Source organism: Hippopotamus amphibius, chromosome 4 (assembly GCF_030028045.1).
Source record: "Hippopotamus amphibius kiboko isolate mHipAmp2 chromosome 4, mHipAmp2.hap2, whole genome shotgun sequence".
In the NCBI taxonomy this organism is placed as follows: Eukaryota; Metazoa; Chordata; class Mammalia; order Artiodactyla; family Hippopotamidae; genus Hippopotamus; species Hippopotamus amphibius.
The window spans coordinates 129,143,142-129,168,258 of record NC_080189.1 but is presented as its reverse complement, the minus strand read 5'-3'; the positions used below and the strand labels follow the sequence as shown (position 1 = coordinate 129,168,258).

At 40.3% G+C, this 25,117-nt stretch overlaps 2 protein-coding genes across 12 annotated transcripts in view; one reads left to right on the top strand and one right to left on the bottom strand.

The window, feature by feature from the left end:
- Positions 1-13,579, top strand: part of NMT2 (N-myristoyltransferase 2) — a 59,427-nt gene extending 45,848 nt beyond the window's left edge. For all 6 annotated transcript variants that reach the window (XM_057731194.1, XM_057731193.1, XM_057731198.1 and 3 more), the window contains 4 exons: positions 4,286-4,456; positions 9,653-9,820; positions 11,805-11,942; positions 12,132-13,579. In XM_057731194.1, the coding sequence (XP_057587177.1) occupies positions 4,286-4,456; positions 9,653-9,820; positions 11,805-11,942; positions 12,132-12,152 (498 nt within the window). In that variant the 3' untranslated portion in view covers positions 12,153-13,579. The remainder of the gene's footprint in view (positions 1-4,285; positions 4,457-9,652; positions 9,821-11,804; positions 11,943-12,131) is intronic.
- A 1,715-nt stretch (positions 13,580-15,294) lies between these two features.
- On the bottom strand, positions 15,295-19,755 carry RPP38 (ribonuclease P/MRP subunit p38). Of its 6 annotated transcripts, none has more exons than XM_057731200.1 (4): positions 19,550-19,755; positions 18,185-18,225; positions 17,497-17,616; positions 15,295-16,231 (listed from the first exon to the last, which is right to left on the bottom strand). In XM_057731200.1, exon 4 carries the CDS (start codon positions 16,219-16,221, stop codon positions 15,373-15,375), a length of 849 nt encoding a protein of 282 aa, XP_057587183.1. In that variant the 5' UTR covers positions 16,222-16,231; positions 17,497-17,616; positions 18,185-18,225; positions 19,550-19,755; the 3' UTR covers positions 15,295-15,372. The 6 variants fall into 6 exon arrangements, with proteins under 6 accessions (XP_057587183.1, XP_057587187.1, XP_057587182.1 ...); XM_057731204.1 differs by lacking the exon at positions 19,550-19,755 and adding an exon at positions 19,377-19,536; XM_057731199.1 differs by lacking the exon at positions 17,497-17,616.
- Positions 19,756-25,117: the final 5,362 nt, after the last annotated feature.

Sequence of the window (25,117 nt, the reverse complement as noted above, 5' to 3'; positions counted from 1 at the left end):
GCCAGCATTATGCTGGACGTTTAATGTCCATAATCTCATTTATTATCCACACTGATCAGAGAGGGCAGGTCATTGTCCCCAGTCACAGAAGAGGACATTGAGACACCAAATTGATTTGCCCAGAGTCTTCCAGTCAGGACAGAACCATCCCCAAGGGCCATCAGCTACTGTTATCTATGAGACTGAGGTTTTCCCAAGAGGAACACAGTTTTCTACCCTTTCAGTGTTGGTTTGGTTTTAATTTGGTGTCGAGAATTTCCAAACCACGTAGAATTTTTTTTTTTGGTCAGTACTCTTCAAGGTGAAGAAATTTGAAGTAGATAAAGCACAAGAGTCAGGTTAATCTCCCAGCATCTTTACATTCTGTTGCAAGAAGCTTATGCTTGGGAAGACATGCTAAGACACAAGTGTTCTTGATTTAGTAACTGTAGATTTTTTTTTTTTTTTTTAGTGTTTAATGTCCTACTGCTCCTTCTTAAATCAAATAAATAACTATAATCATTGCTTACGTCTCTACTCTGGAATCTTGGCTGCAAATCATTTCACACCACATAGTTTGACAGAGAACAGCACTGCTTCTGTTTTTTAATAGGGCCTAAGCTTTATTTCATTATGTGCTTAAGAGCAGATTTTACACAGATTTCAGTGTATATAGAGTCCAACGAGTAATGCATGTTAGTTGGACCATGGGAAAGTATCTCTGATTCAGAAATAGAGTTTGCTTATGAAATTTAAGATTTTCTCAGTTGCTGGAAATGTTCTTTGCTTTTTATTGAAATCTCAGAAAACATTGCCACTTGACTCTTTCAGATTATGCCAAAGCTTAAATTTTTATCTAGGCATGACATTTTCCCCACCTATTCTTGAAGACAGCAGCTGTAATTGGCGTGTTTATTTTTCATTTTAAAATTTATTTCCTGTTTCTGTAGATTTCTTGGAGAGTATGTGACTTTATGATGTTATAAAGAAACAAGTTTAGGCTCTGAGATACATAAGCCATCGTTAATCAGCAAAGTAAATACTCTTCCCCTGTTTCTAGGACCTTATATTTTTTATAGTTGGATATAGGCTGATGTTCTCTTCTGCGTTAATGCTCCTGTAAAAACTTCTTTGAAGTACTTAAAAATTGCCAAGTTCATATACTTTCTCCCTGCCTGTTTGCCAAAATATACTGTTTCACTGAGTCTTCCTTATCTAAATTCTATTATCCGTTTTTCTGACCTTCAGACACCTGAGGTAGCAGTTCTCAAAGTGTGGTCCAGGGATCCCTGGAAGTTCCCAGAACCCTTTGAGGGGCCTGTGAAGTCAATTTTTTATAATAACACAAAAATCTAATTTGCATCTTTCATTTCATCATCTTACAAGTGCACCGTGCAGTCTTCCAGAGACTGTGTGGAATGTGAGCTTATGTATTTTTTTGTTTTAAAATTTCTAATTTAATTTTTAATCTTATAAATATGAATAAATAGAACTCACATAAGCAAAGTGCTTTGGGAGCACTGAATAATTTTTAAGAGCATAACAAAGTCCCAGACCAGAATATTTGAGAACTGCTGCTTTAAGGATGTCTTCTGGGCAAAAAAGATGTTGGTTTTAGTGATTTCACAGTATGAATATTCAATGAATAAGGACTGTGCTGCAGAAGCATCTTTTGCTCCAGAAAAGGAGTTGGCAAGCTTTATTCTTCATTTCTGAACGTTCTGTATGAACAGAGCGGTTGTATTGTGTTGCTTTCATTAGTTAATCTGATTGTTTGATATTATTGATTGTTACTGAACCAGTAACAAAATGTATCAAGGTCATCCTCATAGCAGAAAATAAGCTTTTCAAATGACTGCAGTATATATTTGGTATGGCTTTGGTCTTCCTACCAGCATTTTAAAAGGTATATTTTATTTCATTTAACACTATTTAGCAATCATATAGGTTCCCTCTTCCCACGAATTGCTGTATAGACAAGCTCCGAATAACTAAAATTGGCAAAGGAAAACAAAAGAAAAATATAGTTTCATGCCTGGATTGCACTTAAATGCCAGGCTGTAGAAATGTCATCTCTTCAGAGCCAACAGTGACTTTTTTCCATGTCTGCAGGCTTCACCTCACTTTATTGGGTAAATGATTGTGCTTAAAAACCTAGGAATTCATTCATTTATTCAACACATCTTCAGGCCACTATTAACCAAGGGTTAATAAGCCTTAGATGGAAGCTGGGACCTGGAGATTTCGGGTCCTTTGGCCTTGAGATCCACAGAAATACTAGAAGTATGAGTTCTCTATTAAATATCAAGGACTTAAATTCTCTCAATTTAGGATATTAAGCTATTTTAGCTGCATCACTACATCTTTATTGATTCCATAAATCATAACCAAGTGGCACATAGTAACTGCTCAACTAAGGACTGCTGGGTCTGTAAACACAAAGAACACATCTCCCTTCTCCTCCCAGCATGAATCAGTAATCAGTCAGCGTTTCTTGTCACAGACCCTTAGAAACCTCAGCGTGGCTACTAACATCCATCAGAGCCAGCACTGAAGATGAAAACCCATTTTCACCTTGGTCTTCTCCCCTACCACTAGTCTGGGGGCATGCAGGAATTGTGATGATCCAATTTTAGAGGCAGTTTTAAATTTAAAAGTACTTAGAGAAACAACAAGGTCCTACTGTATAGCACAGGAAACTATATTCAATGTCCTGTGATAAACCATTGTGGGAAGGAATATTAAAAAAGAATGTATATATGTCTATTAATAAGTTACTTTGCTGTACATACAGGCAGAGATTGGCACAACATTGTAAATCAACTATACTTCAATAAAAAAAAAATCTAAAAGTACTTAGAGATACTTTAGGACAGAAAAGGTAGAATAGCACTATTTTTTTTTTACTTTGTTACATTTCTTTATTTGTGAGCAAAGAATGATTGCTTTTCTTCTATTGATGTGGTGTGTTACATTGATTTCTGAATGTTAAAGCAACTTTTCATTCCTGGGCTAAGTCCCACTCGGTTATGGTGTATAATCCCTTTTTTATATTTTCAGATACAGTGTGCTAATATTTTGTTGAGGAATTCTGCATCTATATTTAAAAGAGATACTAGTCTAGTTTTCATGCTGTTGTCTTTGTTTGGCCTTGGTAGCAGGATAACAACTGGCCTCATGAAATGAGTTGAGAAGGGCTCCTCCTCTTTATATTTTGGAAGAGTTTGTGAATAACTCGTATTAATTTTTCTGTAGAAGTTTGGTAGAATTCACCAGTGAAGCCATTTGGGCATGGGCTTTTCTTTGACACTAGTTTGTTTACTAATTCAGTCTCTTTAGTACTTGGCATATGGCTAGAATAGCACTATTTGTATACAAGTTATTTGTCTCTTAAAATTTATCCATTATTTCTTCAAGAAAAAAAAATCAAGTTAACTAGAAAAATGAAGTTGTATTTGTAAGTATTAAATTTTTGCTTTGTACAAACGAGCAAATGTAGTAAGCTTTCTCATTTCTAGTGTCAAGTGTCCTGATGTCTGGACACTTCCTATAGCTGCTGTCTGGAGCTCTTTTAAGGATAAAAGAGCTTGTCCTAACATTGAGGGTTTGTTATTGAGGGCCTGATGTGAAAATTGCAACGTTCTGGAATGATGGATTCAGATGCCCATTCTGATCACTTTTTAATCAAAAGATGGCATGAGAGACCAGGGCTACATCTTGGAAACCAGCCATTCATTCTTGGCGATTAAAATGTTTACCTTCCCATACTGACCGACATGATTTACTCTTCTTTCATTTTTGTTGTTTATGAAAACAAAAGAGCTACATCTTTTACACGGGCTATTGGACAAAATCAGTTTCTCAGACATTTTCAATTGTGTTTCCAAAATGTCCGACGTGGCAGTCTTAAAGTGTGATACTCTAGAACATGTGCTGAAATTGTTCCACCCTATCATGTAGACTGTTAAAGTTCTTGGCATAGGGATATAGATGAACTTATAGTGTTCCCATTGGTTTTGTCTGGGTCATGGGCAATACTGACCTGGTACACAAAGATAGGCTAGAACATGTCGTGTAACTTATATTTTAAACTACCGGTTCTCAAGCTTTATGGGTATATGAATCACCAGGGGATCTTGTGAAATTGCACATCCTGACTTGGTAGGTCTGTGGCAGGCCCAAGTTTCTGCAATTCTAACAAGCTCCCATAGGATGCTAATATTGCTGGTCTGGGGACCATGCTTTGGCGCCAAGTTTGTTTACTCTTATTTAAACCTCCCAACTGGTTTTGTTTTCACTCCGACAGGTTACAAAAACTTCAGGTTTGAGGCCAATGGAACCAAGAGATATCAAAGCCGTTCAAGAACTAACCAACAGTTACCTGAAGCAGTTTCATCTAGCCCCAGTGATGGATGAAGAGGAAGTAGCCCACTGGTTCCTCCCCCAGGAGCACATCATTGACACTTTTGTAGTGGAGGTAAAGATAAGGTGATAAGATAGTACAGAGAAGTATGAAAACACTATGCGATTGAGTCCATTTTCCAGAAAATCATAGAGTGCCCTTCTCCTTCCTCTGCCTCCATGACTCACTGCTTCTATACCAGATTTCTGCTCACCCTGTTAGAACCAGCTGTTCTTACAGCTGCCATTCCTGGCATAAGAGCACACTTTTAGTATTTAATAATGGGAAATCAGGACACTGTTCTGTTGTTGCCTGTGTGATTAGTTGCTTTTCTCAGTTTTGAAAAAGCCAGTTTGGATGATCTCATCTGAGATGGATGTGCCCCAAGTTTAATATTGTTTTGCTTTTGCAAAACTGGTTGGAGCTGAACTGCCTTTGTTAAAGATGGCATAATTCAGCCACTTCAGTCAACCTTGGTCTTCTTGATTTGTAAAAAGTTTTGTTGTTGTTGTTGTTATTGTTTTTTTGTTTTTTTGGCTGCACTGTGCAGCTTGCAGGATCTTAGTTCCCTGACTAGGGATCGAACCTGGGCCTCTGGCAGTGAGAGCACCAAGTCCTAAACACTGGACCACCAGGGAATTCCCTGTAAAAGTTTTCTATAGACTGAATACTGATACTTCGTATTGTGGTCTATTTCTGGGTTCTCTGTTCTGTTCCATTGATCTCTGTGTCTATTTCCCCAAAAATGCCACGTTGTCTTAATTACTCTAGCTCCATAGGAAGCCTTGGTATCAGGTAGAGTGACCCTCCCACTTTATTCCTCCGTGTCAAGATTGTTTTAGCTCATCTAGTCCCTTTGCCTTTATGTATAAATTTTAGAATAAGCTTGTCTTTATCTACAAAAGACCTTGCTGGGATTTTGATAAGAATTACATTAAATCTGTAGATTAAGTCACAGAGAATTAACAAGTCTTCCAGTCCATGAACATGGTATGTCTCCATTTATTTAGGTCTTTTAAAACTTATTGTATCAGCATTCTGTAATTTTCAGCATCCAGATCCTGTACATTTTTTTAAAAGTGTGTACCTAGATACTTCATTTCCTTGGAGTAGTTATAAATAGTATTGTGTTTTTAATTTTGGTTTCCACGTGTTCATTGTTAGTATGTAAAAATATAATTGGTTTTTCTCTGTTGTTCTTGTATCCTGCAAAGTTGCTAAAATCACTTATTATTTCCAGGAATTTATTTGGAGATTTCTTGGGATTTCCACATAGACCATTGTGCCGTCTACAAATACAGTCAGTTTTATTTCTTCCCTTCCTGTGTGTATGCCTTTGCTTCCTTTCTCTTGCCTTATAGTACTTTCTTGAGTAGGAGGGGTGAAGGTTGACATCCTTGCCTTGTTCTGGATATTAGGGGAAAAGCATTGTCTTTCCCCATGAATCTTACACCATGATGTTAGCAGTAGGTTTTTCACGGAAGCTCCTTATCAGTTTGAGAAAATTCCCAACTTCCTGAGAGTTCTTATTATAAATGGGTGTTGAATTTTGTCCAGTGCTTTTTCTGCTTCAGTTGGTACAATCATGATTTTTCTTCTTCAGCCTGTTGATAATGGTATATTCATTTATTGATTTTCAAATCTTTGACCACCCTTATATACCTAGAAAAATCACCTACTTGGTTATGGTTTTTCTACATTATTGGATTTGGAGTGCTGATATTTTGTTGAGTATTTGCTGAATTCATGAGAGATATTTGTCTGCAGTTTCTTTTTTTTTTTTTTTTTTGGTACTGTTTTTTTGCTTGTTTGTTTTTGGTATCAGGATACTACTGGCCTCATCAGATGAGTTGGGAAGTGTGACCTCCTCTTCTGTTTCTAGAAGAAATTATATAGAGCTGGTGTTAATTCCGTAAATGTTTGCTAGAATTCTCCAGTTGAAACCATCTGACCTTAGAGAATTCTTGCTTGTGGAAATAATGAATTCACTTTCTTTAATGGTTATAGCACTGTTCATCTTGATTGAGTTTTAATACAGTTGACTCTTGAACAACATGGGTTTGAACTGTGTGGGTCCAGTTATAAATACTACAGAACTACACAACCCGAGGTTGGTTGAATCCAACCATGTGGAGGGCCGACTGTAATGTTATACCTGGATGTTCAGTTGCACTGGGGGTCAGCACCCATGTTTTTCAAGAGTGAACTGTAGTTTGTGGTTTTTGAGGAATTGGTCTATTTCTTCTAAATTGTCAAATTTAGAAGAATAAAGTTGTTCATAGTATTCTCTTTTAATGGCTACAGAATCTATAGTCACAGCCCTTATTTAATTCTGGTAGTTCTGTCAGTTAATGAGAAGGGTGTGGAAGTCCCCAGCTCTAACTGCAGATTTGTCTGTTTCTCCTTTAGTTCTGTCAGTCTTTCTTGATGTGTCTGGAGAGTCTTGTTTGGTGCTTATACCTGGAGGATCTGCATGTCTTTCTAGTGGATTGATCTTTTTATCATCATGTAATACTCCTCTTTGTCTTCCATAGTTCTCTTTGCTCTGAAATCTACTTCCTTGTATATTAATACAGGTAGACCTCCTTTTATCACACTCTGATTTATTGTACTAACAGATAATGCATTTTTCACAAATTGAAAGCTTGTGGTAACCCTATGTCCAGCATGTCTGTTGGTGCCTTTTTTTCCAACAGCATTTGCTCACTTTGTTTCTCTGTGTCACATTTTGGTAGTTCTTGCAGTATTTCAAACTTTTTCATTATGATTATATTTGGTGTGATGATCTTTGATGTTACTATTTCTACTTGCCAAAAGTTCAAATGACAGCAATTTTTTAAGGTATATACATTGTTTTCTAGACATAATGCTATTGCATACTTAACAGACTACAGTATAATCTGAACAAAACTTTCATATGAACTGGGAAAACAAAAAAATTCCTGTGACTCACATTATTACAATATTCACTTTATTGAAGGGGTCTGGAACCAAACCCGCAGTATCTCCTGGGTCTACCTGTACAGCCACTCCTATTTTTTTTAAATTCATGTTTGTATGGTATATCTTTTTCAGTCCTTTTACTTTCAACCCATCTGTGTCATTGAATTTGAAGTGAATTCTTGTAAACAGCATATATTTGAGCCATGTTTCCTTATCCACTCTGCCGCATTTCTTTTGATTGGTGTTTCGACCATTTACATTGGATGATTATTGATATGTTAGAGCTTAAGTCTTCCATATTATGTTTTCTGTTTGTTTCTTCTGGTTCTTGCCCCTATGTTTCTTTTTCCTTGCCTTCCTGTTCCTTGAACATTTTTGGATCTGTCTTGATTTATTTATAGTGCATTTGAGTATACTTGTGTAGGTCTCATGATGATTGCTCTGGGAATTACAATACACAGATGTGACTTCTCAAAGGCTTCTGGTACCCACATTTTACCACTTCAAGTGACTTTACTTCCATTTAGGTCTCTTTACTTTCTCATCGTTTAAATATCACTGTCTTGAGTATCAGATGGTGTCATAATATTTGTTTCAGTCATCAAGTAAGTTTATAAAACTTATGAGAAGAAGCATAGCTCAAAGTATGTACCCAAATCTCTATTCCTTCTTTCTTCCTTCCTTTCTAATGCTCCAAGATGCTTTCTTTTATGATTTCCTATCTAGTTGAAGAATGTCCTTTGGCCAGTCTTAATCTGCTAGCAACAAATTCTTTTAGTTTTCATTTGTCTGAGAATGACCTTATTAGCCCTTCTTTCCTGAAGGAAGTTTCACCAGATACAGAATTCACGGTGGATGGTTCTTTTCTTTCAGCTCTTGAGCCACTTGCTTCTGGCCCCTGTGGTTTCAGGTGAGCAGTCTGCTGTCATTTGAATTAGTATTTCCATGTAGGTAATGTGTTGTTTCTCTGTGGGTACTGTCAAGATCTCTCTCTGTCTTTAGTTTTTGAAAATTTTATTATGTTTCTTGGTGTGGATTTCTTTGGGTTTATCCTCTTAGAGTTCACTTGGCTTCTTGAATCTACTATCTGTGTTTTGCCAGATGTGGGAACTTTTCAGCCACTGTCTTTCAGCCCCACATATTCTTTCACCCGCACTCCCTCTGGGACTCCAGTGGTATGAATGGTAGATCTTTTGTTACTGCTCCACAGATCCCTGAGGCTTAAGTCTTTTTTTTTTTTCCCCCAGTCTGTCTTCTCTCTGTTGTTTCAGATTGGGTAAATTCTACTGGATTCTTCCAAGTTCGGTGATTCTATCCTCTGTCATCTACACTCTACTATTGAGCCCATCCCAGTGATTTTTTTTTTCCCTCTAATTTCTGCTGTGTTGTTTTTCAAGTTGAAAATCCTTAATAAAGCTGAAAATTTAGGTCTTTAAGTCAACTCTAATACTAAGCTGCTAATATAGTGCAGTAGAGAATCACTTTAGCTTAACATCTTTAATTTCATAATGTCTGGAAAAAGGGTTTAATGAATCAGAAGCACTCAAAAACCAGATAATCCATCCCTCTGGAATTTTCTGCTAAAACAAATAACTAGCGATGGCATATGTGGGCTAGCCTCTGCAGCGGTATAATTCAAATATATCATAGTTTGAATTGTATGCAGACTTGCATAGCTCACTGCAGCTAATTGAAACAACCCAAACAATATTGGCTAATTTCTTGTATTGAAAGGTATACCAGTGATGACGAAACACCATCTTTTGCATCCCTTTTGATTTTTGATTTTCAGATTTCCTCAGTTGTTCACATATATTTTGGTGCAGTACCAATGCCTTATACAAGCTTTTAAAAAAAACTGCTTCCAAACCCTATCCAACTTCACTTTAAGCTGATAAAATTCCTGCCTTGTGCCAAGAAGATGTTAGACATTATACAGTATCCTTTAGTTGGAAAAGGTAGCCTTCAGTCCTTGGTGCTCTTATTCCTGCAAAAACAATGAATTTACTTTTATCACTGCCCTGTAAGTCTAGAGAGACTCGTTAGTAAACCAGAGAGCAGCATTCCTTTTAGAACATTCTCCCTCTTAAGAACTCGATGTCAGTCGCCGACGAGCACTTAGGCTGAGGCACAGCTCCACGCTCCTCCTTGGCCTCCGTGCAGCACATGATAAGGGGCTCCACGGCAGACCTGGAGAGGGGAGCATGAGCTGTTGCTTTTCGTTCTGTTGAAAGCTGTGGTGCAAGTCAGAGATCAAGAAGTGAGCTGAAATGGCTGGAAGAAGCTTGTTCAAAGAGATGTTTACCTGACGTTACCTTTGTTCTTTAGAACTCCAGTGGTAAACTAACTGACTTCCTGAGCTTCTACACACTCCCCTCCACAGTCATGCATCACCCCGCTCACAAGAGCCTCAAAGCCGCCTACTCCTTCTACAACATCCACACGGAGACGCCGCTGCTGGACCTCATGAGCGATGCACTCATCATTGCCAAGCTGGTACGCGGCTCACTCCTTGTGGTCCCATGTGTGTCTCCACGTGTGTGTCAAAGTATATAAAACATCTTGTTGTATTTCCTTCCACACAGGGTGGATTTGTTTGAGATGCTTTTTACTGTTGACTATCAATCAAAGGAAGAAATTTGTTAAGAGTTTATTTTTTTTAAACTTTAGTGACTGTTTTCACCATTAATTCTATTGTAACCTAACCAAAAAGTCATTTTGTACAAATTAGAAACTTTTAACCCTTATATAAAAATACATAAAATTCATAATATAAGGAATGTAAGAAAAATATGTTGGTGATGACATAGGGGGTTGGTATAGGGAGGGTGGGAGGCAGGCTTAAGAGGGAGGGGATATGGGGTTATGTGTAAAAATACAGCTGATTCACTTTGTTGTACAGTAGAAACTGGCACAACATTGTAAAGCTATTATACTCCAACAAAGATCTGAAGGAAAAAAATGTAAAAAAAAAAGAAAAACACGTGATCCCATGATACAGGCATACTTTATAGAAATATTACAGGTTCAGTTCCAGATCACCACAGTAAGGCAAGCATCGAGATTAAGCAGGCCACACGAATTTTTTGGCTTCCCAGTACATATGAAAGTTATCTTTACACTATAGTATAGTCTGTTAAGTGTGCAGTAGTATATCTAAACAATACATAGACCATAATTTGAGCCTTCATAACCATCATCTGAGCCTTCAGAGAGTTGTAGTCATAATATCAGAGATCACAGATCACCATAACAAATATAATAATGAAAAAGTTTGAAATATTATAAGAATTACCAAAATGGAACGCAGAGACACGAAATGAGCAAATGCTATTGGAAAAATGACTCTGATAGATTTGCTCAGTGCAAGACTGCCATAGATCTTCAGTTTGTGAAAAACACAGATGCTGTGAATGAGTGTCTGTGTTGCAGTGAATAATTGGCAACAGTAAGTTTTTTTGGTTCAACTAAATAGTCTCTGAATTTTAAAATTAAAGAGATTTAATTTTAATTATTAAAATTATTATTAGTAAAAGAATTTAAAATGAAAAGAATTAAATTCAAGATGTTCCTTTCTATATTTGCATTATTATTCTATTTCTTCAGTGTAGTAGTTAGGATAATTGTTAAATTCTTGCTACAAATAAACATTTTCCTTTAAAAAGAAATTGAAATCAGCTGACGGGGTCATTTTGATGTAATTGCTGAATGAGAAAATATTGTTCATAAGAAAGTGGGAGCAACACATCAAAAATGTCTTCCTTGTATTCTTCTAGTATTTGATCACTGGAAACATTTTTTAAATCTATTATAAGTGGATCCCCAAATCAGCATTCTCCTTTGATTCTTTGCTCTTTAGCTCATTTTCAACTACTTCCCCAAAAAGGCCAGTAATAAGCTATTTAGTTAAAACCCCTGAGAAATAGAAATGTAGGTGCTTCGTCTGTATCACATGCTGCATAGTATTATCTTTTTTTTAAATTCTGTTTTTACTATTGAAGTGTTAATAAATTTATTTCCCATTGTCAGCCCAAGACAAATACATGATCTCAAGTCTGTACAGGTTTGGTTTCCTGGCTGTAGGTCTGGGTAAGTCAGAACTTAGAAGGGCCAGTGACTAACAGTTCTGGTGATGGAGCCATCTTGGCAACTGTTTCCTTCGAAAACGGACAAAATATTTCCTGAAATCTTAGTAGATTATTCTGTGTCAGTGTTAGCCATCAGACTGCACTTTTTGCTTCAGCATTTCTGGATAATCTTGCCGACTCCATCAGATTTGCTGCTTGCTAGTTTAATAAGATGGTTTTGAACTGAATTCCTAACCTGTACTGTATATTACAGACATTAAACCTTATTATAAAGGCATAATCAGTTCAAGCTGTTAGAAGGGGAATGCAGTGTTATACTGAAATACATAATATACAAAACAGTAATCCTTTGATACTTTAAAATTTAAAAAAATTTTTTTTTACATTGACAGAAAGGATTTGATGTATTCAATGCTCTAGATTTGATGGAAAATAAGACATTCTTGGAAAAACTCAAATTTGGCATAGGCGATGGCAATTTACAGTATTACTTGTACAACTGGAGGTGTCCAGGGACAGAGTCCGAAAAGGTAAGTGAAGTTGATAAACTTTTGCAACCTTGATAAATTTACCTACAGAATCCCATATTTGCTTTTCTTCGGATTGTTGAGAGGTTTTTTCTTACTAGCTTTTTAAAAATATAGATCTGTTGTATTATATTATAATTTAATTTTTCTTGCTCACTTGTTTTTACTATTCCATTTCTTCCCTCCCTTTAGGTTGGACTCGTATTACAGTAGATGGATATTCCTATTTTTAGGACTCTGATGTCATCATTCATTAATACCCTAGTTAATGATTCCCTGAACTGCCATTCCAAAGAAGAATAAAAGCACAATTTATGTGACATCGAAGTGTCAGTAACAGAAAAGATGGAAAAACATCGTTTGTGACCAATAGAACACATTTCTAGCTAGGATGTTAACATTCCTCCTTTTTTTCACTGTTGACCCATTTATAGAAGGGATGGAAGGAAGATACAAAGAGCACATTCCTCTAATTTTCAACCTTCTGAGTGTCTCTTGATGAAGAGAAGGTATTTGTTCCTCTCTCTAGAAAAGGTCCTGCTTTTCTGCGGGCTGAACAGAAGTCACAGAATTGTGTAAGAAAATCTTCGTCGTCGCATGGAGATAAACGGCTGCCTCTCTTTATTCAGTGGCGGTCTGCGGGCCCACGTAGCAGCATGAGGGAGCCACTTGGAAAGGGTTTACTTACATCACTGCACACCGTCTCCTAGGGAGCATCTGTGGAGCCAGCACTTTTGTAACTCAGTGATGAGCAGTGTGTTTTAAAGTGAAAAGTGAGATAAAGGTGTACTGGTGACTATTTCTCGAGAAGCGAAGTTGTCACATCAGTAAACATACAAACGTGTACTTTGATCTTCGGCAGGCTGGTGGATTGGTTCCAAAATAAGGTTTGGGGCAGACATTAAGTGTGCTCTCTGAAGAGCATGCACCCCTGACGAACTAGACTTTTCTGCTCCTGCAGAGACTTTTCTTCTCAGCAACAGCCAGGATAGGTGAGGAAAAGAAATATCAAAGCCCTCAAGTCAGAAGACATGCCCAGTGGACTTTATTAGTGCTGTCAGGATACTGATAATTTGAATGTTTTTTATTACTTATGCAGAATTGCACATATTCCTTTACGCGGACTCTAATTTATCATGAAAGCTGTCATGCTCTAGGAAGATGTCTTATTTGTAAATAAGTCTCATGGTTTTGTTACTTATGGTGTTTTTATCTAGGATTTGAAAAACCAAGTTTCTCGGTGTACATAGATATGTATATATCGCCAACAGCCCAAGGGGAAAAAAATGCTGGACAAGGCCACCTAAAATGGCCTCGACTCAAATACCACAAAGTTAGATACTCCTTCCTGCCTTTACGTACCAGTGCCTAAGCCATTCAGTCCAGAAAAATCTAATTACCTTAGACAACAGGATGCCCTTCCTTCCTGTTACAAGTAGTCAAAAGAAACAAGCATACTTTATACCAGGCAGGAGCTAGCACACTGGCCTGTGAGCTAAGCTCAGCCCATGAGCTAAGATTGGTGTTTACATTTTTGAATGGTTAAGGAGAAAAAAAAAAATCAAAAGAGTAACATCTGTAACATAAAAATTATAGGAAATTGAGATTTCAGCGACCATAAATAAAGTTTTATGGGAACAAGGCCACATTCATTCATTCATTCATGTGTTGCCTGTGTGTGGCTGCTTCATGCTACAAAAAGCAGAGTTGAGTTGTTCCGACAGAAACTGTGGACCCAAAGACCTAACATCTTTACAACCTGACTCCTTACAGAAAAAAAATTCCGTCGTCCCTGATTTCCTCTAAAAATCAGAAAGCCACTTTCTGCAGCTTCCCATCATCCTGAAGGCCACCCCACAGCTGTGGCACCCCTGGACTTCCACTAGGGGGCGCGTGTGGGTCCCAAAGTTGTCTCTAATGTAGGACAGCGCCGTTTTCCTTCTTGAAGACGCAAGGGAAGACTTCTGCTGTAGGATGATTCAAACCCAATTGCGTTACCATTTTTTCCTAACAGGAGGAGGATGGCTTCAGAAGCAAAAGTGAACCAATTCACTGAAACACCAGAATTAAGTAAACGAGATTTTTAATGTAATCTGGAGTGGAGGCTGCAGTTGAGAATTACGTTCCACTCGTTTCTATTGGCACCTACTTACAGGAGGGAGGTTCTCAATTGCAGGACTGCCCCTCAGAAATTCTGTCACAGGCTCACCTCACGAAGAAACTGTGGCATTGTTCCTCTGTTTACTTACATGACTACGGTTGTTACAGACTTCATATTCAGTAATTAATAAATGACTAGCACGTTTGCCTCTTTACAATTTAAGCCTGTTACCAATGAGCATTTTAAAATAGAAAATCACTACAACTGCTTGTGTTTTTAAAGTAACCGTTAGAACTAAATTTCAGTGCAGTATAGTGTCTTATAGATTCAAACCCCCCCCCCCCACCACCCCGTGTCCTTCGTCAGTAATGGAAATGCTCTCATCCATGAGGTATCCTTGCCCCCCACCCCCGTTTTGGTCAAGATGGCATCCAGTAAATTAAAATGAATAGAGGTGACATAATCCACAGATCAACCACTATTTAGGCTGAAAATAAACTCTGGCAATCCAGTACCTTACCCATAAATTACAAAAAGTACCTTTTCCAAACACATGCTGTAACTAGCAGGTACTTTAACACAGAGCATTGATTATACTCCATATATGAACATGAACGACCCCTGTCAGGGCAGAACCACCTCTGAGCATCCAAGCTCCTCCATTTATTTTTTTATTCTCTTCCTGTCTCATTTCACCTAATTACCATCATACTTTGATACACATTAAAGTCCCAAGGAAGTAAGTTAACCCTGTAAAGTGGTGAATTCTAACTAGAATTCTAACAAAATACCTTACCTGGCAATTTCTACAAATGTTTAGCCTTTCTCCCAAGCCCATGTTTAGGTCTGCCTACAAAGAAAGGCAAGCTGACAGTAAAAAATAATTATTGTTTCTGAGGACAGTGTATTGCTTGGCATTTGGTATCTTTCCTTTCCAGCTGAGGGTACATCTGCAGTGCAGTTTCATCTCCCCCACCAACCAGAACTATGTTTACGTGGTACAGTTGCCAAGTTTAATAGAAAGATGTTCAGCATTGCAGGATACAGATGCACTTGCTTACAAGCATTTTACCAGCCTTTTAAAAAGTGAATTTATACACGCATGGACATTAGTTTCAATAAATTTTTGTTTGGGTATTCACACTGCTGAATTTTCCCTACACTTAGCGTTCTGTGCTTCAGCGTATCTGTACTCTACAGTCATGGAGAATCTTACACATTTGAAAGGAAGGATTCTAAACAGTGTCCCAAGACTATATGTCATTTTATTCATTTCAAGGCTTCTCCAAGGTGTCATTTGACAACTGTATGAAGTGACAGGTTTATAGAAGATTACTTTGAAGCTGTTTTTTTACTTTTGGGTGGTTTCCTTATCTTATTGGGGTTTGGAATCAGTTTCTTTATTTTCAGGGGTTGTAACATGACAGCCTGCTGACACTCAGCAAGCTTTCTCTTGGGTTTAGAGAGGTCTTCGAAGGAAGTGTCCAAAATCTCTTTGTCTTGGCTTTCCAAATGTTCCGTCTCCAGGTCCTCCCTGGGGTGTTTGAGTGTGTCCTGGAGCCAAGGCACATCCAGATGGGGGACCCTGGGGATGATGACACTCACTTCCTCCCCAAAGGCAGTGGTGTTTCTTTTGAACCCCAAGGCCAGGACGCATTTTAAGCCCATGGCGGGTGCGAGCCTCTCGCTGAGCCGGGGCACTTGGCAGGCGGGGACACCTCTGCTAACGCTCAGCTGTACCAGGTGCGCGGTGATGATGGCCGGCTTGGCTGACTTACATGCCAAGGCCAAGAGCAGCTCGTTCCTCTCCAGCGCTCTGGTGACCTCGTTGACGCCGATGGCGAGCTGCTTCCTGATGTCAGCAGGGGTCCACCCTGACACCTGGGGGTCACCTTCTGGCTTTTCTTCCTTCGGGGCCTCACCAGTGTCCACATCCACACTGCACATGTCTCCACTTTGTCTTTTGAAAGGGGGCTGCTTTTTCTTCCTCTTCCTGTCCTCAATCTTCTGAAGCCCAAGAGATTTAATCCTGTCCTCCAGGGTCTGTAGTATGAAGTGCATATCCTCCCTGTCCAGGGTGCCCCAGCAGATGCCGTACGGGTTGTTCAATGATGTCTTCACAGGTAAAGGTCTCGTCTTCCGCACAGAGCCCCTCCCTGGTGCTTGGGGGGCTGCGGCCATTCTGAAAATCCTTCACAGAGGAGCAAAACGACAAAGGAAAATTCATGTTAACTAGACATACACATCTTAAGGATATCTAGGTTGTGCTCTTTCTGATTTTTGAAAGGCTTAGCAAGCCTACTTATATAGAACATGTACATACATATATATATACACATATATGTGTGACCATATACCTAATCTCTTTTAAGTCATTTATTTTCCCCATTTCCCCCTGACTTGATTTTCATTCACATACAGGCAATTTACAAATGTTTTCTGTTACTATAATCATAGTGAAATTCTATTTATTTCATTTATTAAAAATGTTCCATGTTGCCACTTGTTCACAATTATCTATTCCCTTCAGGACCTATGGTATTAGTCTGATAGATGTGTTACCAGTTTCTAAATTACTCTCTACTTAGGCTTCGTCAATCCATTCAGCAAATATTCACTGAGCACCCCCAATCAGAGTCATGGGCACCGGGGTTCAGGCTTGAACACGTTCCCACCGCTGCCTCCGTAAGCCCCTGAGTCTGCCTGCCCCGGGTCCACCTTTGAGGGCCCTGGAAGCCTCTGCCATTCGTGGTTAACCAAGTGTGAGTTTTTATGAACTGGGACCGTGATGTGTGCACAAGGCTAAAAATCCAAATGATAGTTTCGTTCTGTGCCCTTTTGTAAGTCTCCTCTCCCTGGATCCTAAGTTTCTTGTCTGTCCTTCCTAAAACACGGATACACCGATTCCCCCTCCCTCTGGAAAGTCCAAGCTGGCTGTTCCTCTGGCTGACAATGTGATGAAAACTAGGGAAATCTCGTAATGACATTTAAAGATATTAATCCATTAAGGCAAAATAGTAAGAGGGATCCTTGCTGGGGAAATGTTATAAACCACTGTTCTCAGGAATGTGTCCTATTTAACCCACCCAGAGGCAACTGTGTTCCTCTTTCTTCCCTCAGTTTTCTTCCTCACTTTCTTCCTGGGCTCAGCTGGGAACCCACGTTGTGAAACTGAAGGAAGTTAAACGAGCCAGCTCTGGGGAAGTCTGGAGTACGGAACTGTCCCTGTTTTCAGGTAACTACATTTCCTCATTCCAGGCCACTCATCCCATGCCTACCGGCCTCCCCCCATCCCCCCACCCCCCCGCCCCAAGCGCCCCAGGCAGAATTAAAGATGAAGTCCCCTCCAATTAAACTTCCCCCTACGAGCCAGGCTGCTGTCGCTGAGAAGCAGGTGTCCCTGGGGCTGTGTCAGAACATATAAGGCACTTCCTCCACGAATTATTTGATCCTCACCCAGTTCCTATGTAATTGCCCCGTGTGTGGAGGAGGAAACAGACTCAGGTTAAACACCTTGCCAGGGTCACAACTGGTTTCCCAAATCCAAATTTTATGCTCTTTCAGTCCTGGCTGCACCTGAAAAATAATCTGTGACTTTTAAAAACATATAGATGGTTAGTCCTAACCCCAGGTCTACTGAATCGGAATTGTAGTTGTCAAAAGGCTGCCCCGGTTAATCTGATACAGAACCAGGATTGGGCACCACTGGTGTAAGACAGGGGGCCTTTCTGCACCGGACGGCCCTGAGACAGGGTCTCCTGATCTCTACCCGCCTCTGACATTCCTCCTATGTCACCTTCTCATAGGACACCAAAATTCAGCTCCCTGGGATGCAAGCTCAGACCTCGTTCATGTCAGCATCGTCACCCACTGCTAGAGACTCAGTATCTGCCTCCTAAGCCACTTCCTTCCCGTGCAGCCCTTCCCATCCCCATCGTCCCCTTGCTCCCCTCCAGCTCAGGAAGCAGGAGGCAGCTCATCTGAATCCAATGAAGTGATTGGCAGAGGCTGGCACCAGGTTGAAGGTGGTCAGGAAGAGGGAAATAAATGACCAAGGAGCAAATAGGAGGATCTATCAGAGCTTTGCCAGGCCACAAACTGCAGTTCATGTGCCTCAGCATTCAAACAGGGAGTCAGTACTTACAGTTCTGTGCTCTGGGCATCAGCTCCTCCTGTCTTCAGAGTCTAGGGAGGTGAGACAAGAACCAAGTGGTTCGATAAGTAGAATCTCACGGGATATAATGCGAAACCAAAGTGGAACAAGTAACAGCTTTGGAGGAGAAAATTAGGAAGGCCTTGCTGAGGAGCTTTTGGAAGCCTCTGCTGCCCGTAAGATCAAGTGCGAACTCACTGAGGTGACATCCAAGGGCCCCCACCTCCCCATCAGCCTTCCTCCTTAGGCTCCATCACCAAACCACATACTGTTTAATGAGGCCATCAGTTCCTCCCCTCCTGGCTTTATACACATTCCCTCTGCCCAGAAAACTACTCCCACCCTCTGCCCCACCACCACTTTTCTCACTTTAACAAATATTTGTGGATTATCCACAGTGCACCAGGCCAGAAACATTACGAATTAAAGCAAAAACAGCCACTGAACTCACTGCGCTTAGAATCTGTGAGGGAGACTTATCAGCAAGGAATAAGATGTGATGCACATTAAGGTCAGGGAAGTACAGGATACTGGACAGACGCCTGACTCAGTTGAGGAGGTCAGGAAGGGCTTCCTGGAGGAAGTGACCTTTTAACCCCCATCTGAAGAATATTCGGAGGGGCAACCCAGGAAACTGCGTTAAAGGAAATGATGTCCATGTCGTCAGGACAGAGATGCTAGAGAGAGTGGAGAGACACGAAGAAATGGAAGGAAGGACCAGATGGTGAAGACTTGCAAACGTTACAGTGGAAAGGCATCATAGAAAGGTATTTGTAGACTCAGGCCAGGTAGGAGTCCTTTGCCAAGACTGGAAGCAGCAAAGAGGCTCCCGAGTAGCCCTGGTAAGAAATGACGGTGGCCTTCACTAGAGTAGCCGCAGAGGGGACAGAAATACATGCTAGTTGAAACAGTCAGGAGGTACAACCCGCCCGACTTGGTGATCAACTGGGAGTAAAGCAGAGGAAGCACTCAGTAAGGACTCCGGATTTGTGGATCCGGTAACCGAGGGGATGAAAGCCCCAGTTCCTAGAGTTAATCTCTCCCTACGGTCTGCCGCCTCTCTGTCGAGTGCCTACTTTACTATATAGCACACACGACTGGAGTCATTGTCTTGTCCGCCTCCACTTCTAGAGCGCGGAGTACAGAAGGGCCAGGTGGGGCTTTATCTCGCTGTTTCTCATACCCAGCAGACGCTCAACTCCAGGCAGAGAGCTGGCAAACACGCGGGCACTGGCGGGGGCGGCCCCAGGGAGAGGGAGCCTGGGAGACCTTGCGCGCACCCGACCGAGTGCCAGGCTCGACCCCCACCAGCGGCCCCTCCGGAGCTCAGACACCCGCACAGGCGCCCCTACTCACGATCGCTTCTGCGCCAGCTCCACGTGGGCCGCGCTGCGCGTGCGCACAGCCCCCGCCTTCCGGTGCGGTGCGGCGGAAGAAGGGGGGGGTGGGACCGCTCAGAAAACACCTTCCTCCTGAATGGGAAAGTCGGCCCAGGGCGTCGCAACAGAGCGAGGCCCGATCTCTAAAAACCCTGAGATTAGGAGCGGGGCGGAGGCGCAGGAGAAGGCCCTAAAGCGGCAGTGCGCAGGCGCAATGTGTGTCTCGCGAGACCTCCGGTTGCCTAGTAACCAGCCGCTCACGCGCTCTGCCACTGGATGTGGGGACCAGTCTACAGTAGGTGGTTAGACTCTGGAGGTGGGGTCTCTCACCAGACGCAGTTACCTCCTAACTCAGTTTCCGCCTTTCAGCGCCTGGCACTCTGATCCCCTCTAGGTTTTCTGTTTTTGGCTTGCCTAAGGGACTCAAAACTCTGACCCAGTGCACGCATCACCAAGTCTCTGCCGAATCCCCGACACGGTTGAAATCAAGATGAATGGGGGGATGGGGAGGTGTATTGAAGAAAACACATGCTTACAGGCAACAATGTAGGCGATCTTGAGCCTTCCGAGAGAGAATAAAGGCTGTCTGAACAGTTCTGCTGTGGCTACTCCACCCAGTGGAGACTTCAGTGGTTACAAATGGAGTCGCTGGGAAGTCATGGGCAATTGTAAATCAGCTGAAGAACACTTTCAAGGTCAGGGGTCTGAATCTGCTGATTTACCCGTCGAGAACGAAGACGGAGACCGTAGATTGCTTCTGACCCAATGAGCCTCCTCCCTCCCCACCCCCTTTCGTTTCCTTTTCCAGTCTAACTTAGCACTTTTATTCCTCCTCTAAATATCTTCCTCCTTTTTTCAATCTCTTCACTGCTCGTTTTGTTTCCCATTCTTTGGTTTACTTTCTGCTCGTATATTTTCAATTTTCATCACCTGCATAGTACCCGACTGGCGGTTAAGTAAACAAAACAAAAAGCTATGGGTGTGTCAGAGTATTGCAGGTTACACGGAGTAAGGTACAATGTGTTGTTTTCTTTAATCACAATTAGAAAAATTTAAAAGAACGAAATTACGAGTTTGAGTGTAACAACAGGCTTTTGTTTCATAAAATGAATAGTAGCAAAGCGTCATGATGACCTGCAAACATGTAGTTCTAAAGTAGTCTCAGATCACAAACAATTTTGGGCAGCAAGCCCTCATTGCCCAACAGAGTTCTTCTGTTCTTGAAATGTCACTGACTGTCCTGATTAAGCTCTGCCCTGGTTTTTTGTTTTGTTTTCTTTAATTAATTGGTTGTGTTGGTTCTTCGTTACTGAACACGGGCTTTCTCTAGTTGTGGCGAGCTGGGGCTACTCTTTTTCTATAGTGCACGGGCATCTCATTGCAGTGGCTTCTCTTGTGGAGCACAAGCTCTAGGTGTGCAGGCTTCAGTAGTTGCGGCTTGCAGGCTCTAGAGCACAGGCTCAGTAGTTGTGGCACACGGGCTTCGTTGCTCCATAGCATGTGGGATCCTCCCCGACCAGGGCTTGAACCCATGTCCTCTGCATTGGCAGGCGGATTCTTAGCCACTATGCCACCAGGGAAGTCCCTCTGCCCTGTTTTCTATCATGTCTGTCACCTTATTCATTAGAAACATGATGGGAGTTTGGGGCGTTGGAAGGCAAGGAGTTCATGTCTGTGATTTTTTAATATAATACTTTGGTGGGGACTAGCCTTTATACCACCACTGATAAAGACTGTGACCCTAGACCCTAAGGCAGTTTGGACAGTAGGTCCAACCACAGTGTTCGTTGTGTTAGGTAATAACTTAGACTTCATAAATCACTCACCTCTTGAAAAATATTAATAAACTCTTGAAAGAGCTTCAGCACCCCCAGAATAATGTTTTAAAATTTAGGGCTACTTACTCCCAAATCAACACAGTTTTGAATGTAACTTAACTCTGGCTTTTGGTTTGGTAAATTGCTAGTTATGGCTATCTAAATTGAGTTAGATTAACCTGTGACCCAGTGATTTTTCTGGCTTCTTAATGCAAACAGTTATACTTAATGGTGGCAAAACTGAAATTAAAATGTTAATTGTAAGAGTCAATTGCAAAGTCATTTTTTTTTTCAAAGTAATGAAAACATAGTACGTCATCTACTGTTAAAATTACAGGTTAATGATTTAGTCCTACAGAGTGGCTCTTGAACTTTCAATGAACCCACACTGATTTAAGAAATGGTAAAGTATCATTTCAAAGATTAAATAATGATGAGCGTAAATCACATTTTAAGTAATGACACCAAATATAAGGTTTTAAAGCTCTCAGTAGAAATTTTTGGATAAAAAGATGAGAAATTATTCAATCAAAGTGGAAGGTAATTATAATTTTAAAAGAATGAACTATTTGTGAATCTTATTTTTAAAAAGTAATCTGATAAATATTTTAAAATCGAAAAGAATAAAATAAAGTCTTCTCAGATCTAGCTTTTAAGCTGTAAAACAAATAGAAACACATGTCTGATGGGAATGCTAGAGTAATGGGAAGAATTATGTGTAAGTTTTTGTACCTCTGTAAGTTTTCAGATTGATAGCTTGAGCATCTTCTCTTTTTATATTTGCTCTATGAAGATTCGCAGCCATTACATCCATGGCTCTGGAGCAAGACCAGCTAAGGTCGAGATCTAAACTTCATCACTAACTAGTCACATGACCCTAAAGCAAACTAATTAACCCTGTCTATGAAGTGATAAAACTAGTACCTGTTGTGGGGATTAGAAGAAATAATCTACTTAAAATGCTTAGCACAGTGCCTGACACAAAGTGCTTCATAAATAGAATCGATGAATCCAGTGATAACCTGAATTAAAAATTAGGTTAATACAAATTAAGCCTCCATTATTTTAGTGCATCTGTTCTATTTTAAGACTAATCAATATAATTTCCACAAGAATTTTGCTAAAATGACTACATTTCAAAGGTAATTTCTCTCTTATTTGTGTCACACAAACATTGCAACAAAAAAGTAAAAAGAAAATAATTGCCCCACAGCCCAGTTACCTCACAACACATTTCCTTTCAGTTCCTTTCTAATTTGTTTCACATTTAGGTATGCACTTACATTATTAAAATATAAATTAAATTTTGTGTTCTGATTTTCTTTCCATATAACATTTTTTCCCATTTTTCCCAAATATAGTCTTCAAGTTATCACTTTAACTCATATCTTTGGTATCCTATACTAATCAGTTTACTTTTTAGTAATAGCTGTTACCATTATTTTACCCTGTAGAACCTCACTTTGGTCTTTGAATAATAAAGCGTTCTTTTTATATTCATTCTAAGAATTGGACTATGGTTAGATTTATATGCTTGCCATGCTGTAAGAGTGAGTTAAAAGACTTGGTGATCAGTTATGTCATTAGCCACGATTTTTTGATGAAAGTTACCAGCAAGAAAGTTTGTCAATAGAAGAATGTGAGAGAATTGAGCACCAGATTCTTCCTTCCCTCTGTGGCATCCTCATCTTTGCTGTGTGTGTATAGAGCTCTCCAGAGAAGTGGAACTGGTAGGAGATAACAGATGTGAATTATGGAGCCTGGGAAGTCTCACAATCTGCTGTCTGCAAGCTGGAAACCCAGGAAAGCTGGTGACGTCGTTCCAGTCTAAACCCAATGGCCTGACCATCAGGGGACCTGGTGGTGTGAATTCCAGTCCAAGGTCAGGAGGAGGTGAGATGGGACGTCCCAGCTCAATCAGGGAAGCAAGATAGGGGGAAATTCCTCCTTCCTCTGACTTGTGTTGTATTCAGGCCCTCAGTGGATTGGATGATGCCCACCTGCTTTGGGGAGGGGGATTGACTTTACTGAGTCCACTGATTCAACGGCTCATCTCATCCAGAAACACCCCCATAGACACACCCAGAAATAATGTTTAAATGGGCCAGTCAAGTTGACACATGAAACTTCACGTGTCACAGTGAGATTGTTACTATATCATACATAACAATTGTTATACAGTACTCGGTTATTTTAAAATCAATGACTAGAAGAACTTAGTGATGAGCTGCAAAATCAATAACCTTTTCAGTCTGCAGATAACAAAACATCCTACTGAAAGTGGTTATTCAATAGTTACTCTCTGTGGTTAAAGTCGGGATCTTTTCCAGGATTGGCTCATTTGGTCACACAATATCTCGTCAAAATCCCAAGGGCTTTCTGTACTTGCCCTTTGCCATCCTCTGAATATTGGCACTGGCCCTCAGGCTTGTCCTCTCAAGCTCACAATTTAGTGGTCACAGCTCCGATCATCACATCCTACACAACCACATGGTGGGGGGCAGTAAGTGTTCCCTCGTGCATTTTTCTTTTTATCAGAAAGAAAAACCTTCCTAAGAGGCCCCTGTCCTCTGTGGCTCATTGGACAGCATTGGGCACATGCCCACACCTACACGAGTCACAGGCAGAGGTGAATGAGCCAAACAAGACTGGCTGAGACCACTGATGAGCCTTCTTCTGGAGATGGACCCTGAACATATCATCGCTTCGTAACTAAAGGAAAGTACGGTTGTTAACAAAAACAAAGAGGGAAATGGCTGCTAGGTGGGGAACCTACGGTATCCCCAGTAGGGAGATATTTTGTTTAATGGAGTTCAGTCGCAGAACATGTTAATTGGACATGCGTATGTAAAACACATGCAATATGATAACCAAATGAGCAAAGTAGAGACAAAATTATGAGCCATGTGTCCTTTAATTCAGCCCTGTCTACATATTATCATTGAAACCAAGGCTAGAAACAACACAAGTGTAATGAGGAGTGTTGAACCATAAAAGGTTGTTGGCAGTGGTACCTTAGGAAGATAAAGCTCTGAGCTAGCCATTATATCTTGCTAGACTGGGTAAAAACTGGAAGATATTTATGAATCTTTACTTTGAAAACTCTAAAAATATAAATATTAAACCAAATGAAAGTAAAAGTGCCTCCTGTCAGATATTGTCTTTTTCTGAAACTTGTTACAGTGAACTTGTCCTCATTCGCTTTTTGCAAGGAGTTGTCTTTAAACATCCTAACTTTCCAATGATGTGAAATATAACCTTCCATGTCTAGGCTATGCCTACGTAGTTGTTTGTCTTGGGAAGTTGTATTAATTGTTTGTTGTTTCAGGAAATTATATTAAAGTGTTTTTGTAGAAAATTATTCATCTAAAGCTGTGATGTAGTCACCTGTATTGTAATCACTAATTCAGTGTTAGGACATCACTGACTTTATAACTTTTCTAGTTTAGAAGTGATTTGACCTCATTTTTTTAGTCAGAGGTACTAAGAATCCTGTTTTTATTTTCTCCCCATAGACAGTTTGTAATCAATTTGGTAGCCCTAACAGACTCATTTCAAATGAAGAACACAAGTATGAGTCTTTTCACTTCCTTCCTTGTGAAGATTCATCACTGACAGATATTTAGGCCAATCAGACCATGAACAAATTCAACCAATCACACAAAACCACATACCAGAAATGGAGAACCATATAATACTAGTTAATGTAACATTTAAAACCAATTAGA